The 6,149-nt window shown below is 31.9% G+C and overlaps 1 protein-coding gene across 1 annotated transcript; it reads right to left on the bottom strand.

Moving 5' to 3' along the window:
* Positions 1-399: 399 nt before the first annotated feature.
* LOC126001406 (olfactory receptor 4L1-like) lies at positions 400-1,329 on the bottom strand. The gene has a single exon (XM_049768665.1). It carries the CDS (start codon positions 1,327-1,329, stop codon positions 400-402), a length of 930 nt encoding a protein of 309 aa, XP_049624622.1.
* Between the last annotated feature and the right edge of the window lie 4,820 nt (positions 1,330-6,149).

Raw genomic sequence — 6,149 nt, forward strand, 5'->3', positions numbered from 1 at the left:
CATATATTCATATGGCTACAGTTTCTAATTACCATTATGTATTTTAACAACATTAAGTATATATTAATAATTTGGTTATAAATATACACTGGATATAAATCAAGTATCAGAAGAGTAAAATTATGTACTAGAGGTATTTAGTTTAAATTCTATTGGTATGGGCTTTTTGGTGGTGTTGTTGTTTTTCATTTTGGGGACATATCTGGTAGCGCTATGGCTTACTCCTGCCTCTGTGATCAGGAATCAATACTAAGGAACATGAGGACATATCGGGTATTAAGGATCAGACCTCAGTCAACTGCATCCACAGCAAGTGCCCTAGCTGCTGTTCTATTGTTCTGGCCTTCAAATAGTATAGTCCTTAAAAACTGTCTTATGTAGTGCTGAAATCTAGAAGTACTACATAGAGCTAACATGTTGGAATCTCAATTTTCTCATTGCCCCTTGCATTTTCTCATTTCTCAAGGTATATATAATAGGATTAAGTAAAGGCGTGATTACTGTGTAAAATACAGAGAGTATTTTATTGCCTGCAAAACTATTGAATGGCCAGGCATAGATAAAAATACAAGGTCCAAAAAATAGAGTGACCACAATGATGTGGGCAGATAATGTGGAGAGAGCTTTAGAGAGCCCTCCAGATGATCTTCGTCGAACAGTGATCAAGATGATAGTATAGGAAACAAGCAAAAGGATGAAACAGAGAAATGATAGCAGTCCACTGTCAGCAATAACAAATAATTCCAGGGTATATGTTTCAATACAAGCAAGCTTAATCACAAGGGGGAGGTCACAAAATATGTTGTCTATGACATTTTGGTCACAGAAAGGTAAGTTCACTGTTAATACCATCTGGCTCATGGTGTGTATAAAACCAATTATCCATGAAATTATTACAAACCCATTTAACAATCTGTAGCTCATGATTGTCCTATAGTGCAGGGGTTTACATATGGCTACATATCTGTCAAAGGCCATGGCTATCAAAAGAGTCATCTCAGCACCACCAAAGAAATGCATAAAAAACATCTGTGCCATGCAACCCCACAAGGAGATGGTCTTGTGTATAGTCAGCAAGTCTGTGATCATCTTGGGTGTAGTTACAGTGGACAGACACATATCCAAAAAAGAGAGGTTTCCAAGAAGAAAATACATGGGAGAATGGAGGGTGGAACTAAATGTCACTGTGATCATAATAAGAATGTTTCCAAGCACAGTAGCACTGTAGATCACTGAGAAGGCCACAAAGAAGAAAATCTGAAGTTCCCATTGTGCAGAAAATCCTACTAAAATAAATTCAGTCACAACAGTTCCATTTTTAAGATCCATTTACTCAGTTCAGAAAGGATCCAGTTCCTTTTATACAAAGAGAATATACAGGTTATATTAGCACCTATACTTTTATATTTTTATTTATTAAGTTAATCACAACTGTCTTTGCTTATTAATTTCTGTTAAACTATAATTTTATAATAGTGACATTGTAATTAGTGACAGCTTAAGATCTTTTCACCATTCTCAATTATTGTTACTGTTTGCAGTGAGGGGTTCTTTTATTCTGTGTTAGAGTGTGTGTATGTGTAATGGTTTTAAAGTAAGTAGTGAAATAATTCAGCCCTAAGATACTGATTTTATTTTGGTTAAAATATATCACACTGAATCATCTTTATTAGACTTTTTACATAATTGTTAATAGACTCCAGATTGACCAAACATTATAAATATTAATGAAATTGATTACTTATATTAATATAGATGATGCATGTTTCAATGTATGTTTCTAAATATTCTCATATTAAGCTTACATTTGTTTAATCAAAAATCTTATTAGTAAAGAATTTTTTTCCTCTTTAATAATCAATTACTGATTTAAATAATTATCTTTACCAAACAGTTTACAATAGCTTTGTGGAAATTGAAGGTAAAATGAGAGGTCAGGTCTTTATAATTATTTTCCACATTTTATTTACAAGCAAAAATTTAAGATCCATAATACTAAATATATCCTTCCAAATATTATAGGCAAGATCACCCCCCAAAATTATAATACATGATTACTTATATTAATATAGGTGATGCATGTTTCAACATCTGTTCTAAATATTCACATTTATTAATACAAATTCTTATAAGGATCCTATTAGGTATTATTATATGGGAAAATTGCATAGAACTATCTTATGAATAATTTGAAAAAATATAATATCATGTGAAGCATACAATGAAGCATTGCTAAACTCCTATTCATAACTGAAATGAATATAGTGCATATATTAAATTTGAGTTGTTAATGTAAATCTAAGATTACAATCTGAGAAATTATCACTTAAGTGCCTGCTACTTAAGAGTGTGCAGATTTTGTTTTTGTTTTTGTTTTTTTGGGGGCCACACCCGGTGGTGCTCAGGGGTTACTCCTGGCTATCTACTCAGAAATAGCAGGCACAGGGGACCATATGGGATGCTGAGATTCGAACCAACCACCTTAGGTCCTGAATCTGCTGCTTGCAAGGCAAACATCACTGTGCTATCTCTCCAGCCCCAAGTGTGCAAAGATTTTTGCTTATTTTTAGTAAGAAGAAAAGATTTTTACTCTTGCCTTTGTAGATAAAATATATTTTACTGAATATAAAATAATTTATTAAAGTAGAGATTTTTTTCCTCTTTTATTATAGGTTTTTAAAGAAAATAAACCATATCAACTACCTTTGACTTTCAAAAATTATAAGTATCATGTTAAAATACAGATAAACCTCCAAAATATCATACTAAATCATGACTCAAAAGATTACCTGCTTTCAAATGTTATTTATACAGAAAGAATAAGAAGCAGTATATTATTGGTAACCTTGAACTCGAGATTGGTTGAAAGTTTTCTTTTTGTGGTAATGAAAATAACTTAAAAATGACTGTGCTAGGGGCTGGAGCGGTGGCACAAGCGGTAGGCATTTTTGTCTTGCACATGCTAACCTAAGACGGATGGCAGTTCAATCCCCTGGTGTCCCATATGGACCCCCAAACCAGGAACGATTTCTGAGCACGGAGCCAGGAGTAACCTCTGAGCATCACTGGATATGGCCCAAAACAAACAAACAAACAAACAAATAATTGTGCTGATGGTTCCACAACTGTAGTCATAATAATCACTGAAAGCTATATTTAAAAACTAAATTTAATAGTATAAAATAATATTTAAAAATTATAAACCTTGTTTATGTACATAAAATTTATCTTTATTTAACTGAATTAGAATTTTAAAATATAAATTTATGTCCAACTTCTTAAGCTCATATGTGTATGTAACTTATAAGGTAATATTACAATTCCAACAGCAATCATTTTTTAATCTTATAAATTCGATTAATTAAATTTATACCTAACTGCATTCTGAATAAAAAACTTGTTGACCTTTACCTAATTAAGATGTTATATAATTTTCCTAATGTTTAAAGTGCTTATAATGATGTTCCTAAATTATTAACATTTTCCTTCATATTCCTGAAGATAAACATCTTTTGAAATATTTATAACACTTCAGTGTCACAAAATTATATTTTTATAATATAAACAATAATAAATTTTATATGAATATTTTCTAAATATATAGTTCTAATTATTAAAATTTTGTTTTTTAAAATTCTATCTTCAGTTCTCAATAAAATACATATGTGTTTTATAAAAGTTCTGTTATTATTCATAACTTGATGAAAAAAATTATTCTATAGTCTTGGTTTTCCTGTTATTCTTAAACATAGTGTAAATTACCTGAAACCTCAGGACTTACCTTTCTTCATTACTATTAATCACTTATCTACTGTCAAGTTCTACTCCACGATATTCTAAACGCATCTATCATATATATATTTATATATATGTGTATATGTGTGTATATTGATTTGAGGGCCACACCGGTGACGCTCAGGGGTTACTCTTAGCTATACGCTCAGAAATCGCTCCTGGCTTGGGGGACCATATGGGATGCTGGGGGATTGAACTTAGGTCCATCCTGGGTTAGCCACGTGCAAGGCAAACCTCCTACTGCTGTGCGCTCTGTCCCCTATCCTTTATATTTTTATTAGAAATTGTTACCTAGTGAGAGAATTTGATGTATCAAAAGTCACTTAATATTTTCTTCCTTTAGCACAAAATTAGCAAAATACCATTTTCTATATAGGAGACTTCTATAAAAGCTTATATACTTACTTTTCCTAAAGGCACATATGAAGAATATATATTAAAAAATCTTTATAATAAAAAATCTGCTTATGATCATTCTCTGTGATTCTTTCTAAATGATTCTCTGTGTTATTTTTTGTCCCATTAATAAAGATCTGGACCACATTGGAGGAGTGATTTCTGGAGCTCTGGGATTTCAAATTTCCAAGGGAGTTGTTAGACACCACTGAACACTGACATTGCAGCTTTAGCATAACTAGGAGACTTTCTCTCTGTCTCACTCTCTGTCTCTCTCTGTCTCTCTGACTCTCTCTCTGTCTCTCTGTCTCTCTCTGTCTCTCTGTCTCTGTCTCTCTCTCTCTCACTCTCTCTCTCTCTCTTTCTCTCAGCAGTGGTATGCTGCTTAAAGTAACTATGAGAGTACTGTTGAATTACCAGTACTTTCCCCATGTTGCTACTGAACTGTCCTCTTCAAACAACTTCAGGATGATTTTTTTAATGACTAATCTCTACACTTTTCTGAGTATAAAACCATAACTAATGCAATTATACATGCATGTTATACATTCACTATGCATTTTTCACATAATTAAAATAATCATAAAATAAAAATGTTGAGTAATTTAAATTTTGACATTGTTCTTTTATGGTTCAACTATTGTAAGCTCAGTAGTAAAAATAAAAAAAATCCATTATTTTGACACTTTCAGAAATTATTTATGTGGTGGAAAATAGACTCGTCATCATTGACCCACTATTGTATTTTTTTTTGTTTTTGTTTTGTTTTTGTTTTTGGGTCACACACGGCGGTGCTCAGGGGTTACTCCTGGCTGTCTGCTCAGAAATAGATCCTGGTACACACGGGGGACCATATGGGACACCGGGATTCGAACCAACCACCTTTGGTCCTGGATTGGCTGCTTGCAAGGCAAACGCCGCTATGCTATCTCTCTGGGCCCGACCCACTATTCTAAAACACTGCTATAAATGCTTGTTTCACATGGTATTACTTTTACAAGTTTTATTATTGATTATATTTTCTATTTCAGGCCACAATATTAAAAATCTATTTTAATATATTAAATTTTTGTTTGGGCAACACAGAGTAAGTCAAGACTTAGTACTGACTCTATGCTCAGATCACTCCTGGTGGTGCTTAAGATCCTATATATACCTGAATAAGACTGGTCACCCACTCAAGACCAATGTCTCTCTTCTGTACTATCTAAACTTAAAGAGTAACTTGACAAGAAAATTTGTTGTAGCTTTCAAATTAAATGATGTTACATCTTTGTCATTTATCTTGAAGTTATTAATTATTTAATTCTAGTCAGATTTAATTAAATCATCATTTAATGTAATTTTTTAAAAATAGTCATTATTATTGCCTATTTAAATGAAAGATTTCTTAATTTACAAATATAAATTTCAGTAGTTAGAGCAATAATACAGTGATCCTGTAATAGAGTTATATATATACAAATTATATAATATTTGCAAACATTTATATATTATTATATAATAATATGCAAACATAAAACAATATTTAATATTTGGCAAATAAAAACCCAATATATTATGTATATGTATATGCTGTTTACTTAACTGTGCGTATCATTTTGTGTGTACATTTAAACTCCACTTTATTTTGAGGCTCTTTTATTTTACTTCATCTTTATTCTTCTATCTTTTTTTTACCGCATAATCACTTTAAACATATATATAAGATTATTAGTTTTTCTATTAGCTCAATTTCTTTTATGATATTTAATAGCAATTAATTTACTACAGTTTTGCCTTCCAAACCCATAATTTTCATTACTTTTATAATTATCCTCTCTCTCTCTCTCTCCCTCCTCTCTTTTTTGTTTTTGGGCCACACCCAGTGACACTCAGGGGCTACTCCTGGCTATGCCATCAGAAATAGCTGTTGGATTGAGGGGCCATATGAGACACCAGGATTGAACCTAAGTCCA

This window comes from Suncus etruscus, chromosome 2, assembly GCF_024139225.1.
Source record: "Suncus etruscus isolate mSunEtr1 chromosome 2, mSunEtr1.pri.cur, whole genome shotgun sequence".
Lineage (NCBI taxonomy): Eukaryota > Metazoa > Chordata > Mammalia > Eulipotyphla > Soricidae > Suncus > Suncus etruscus.

What these genes read in the sequence shown, in the direction of transcription:
- LOC126001406 (XM_049768665.1), bottom strand. Translation starts at nt 1,329, where the DNA reads ATGGATCTTAAAAATGGAACTGTTGTGACTGAATTTATTTTAGTAGGA.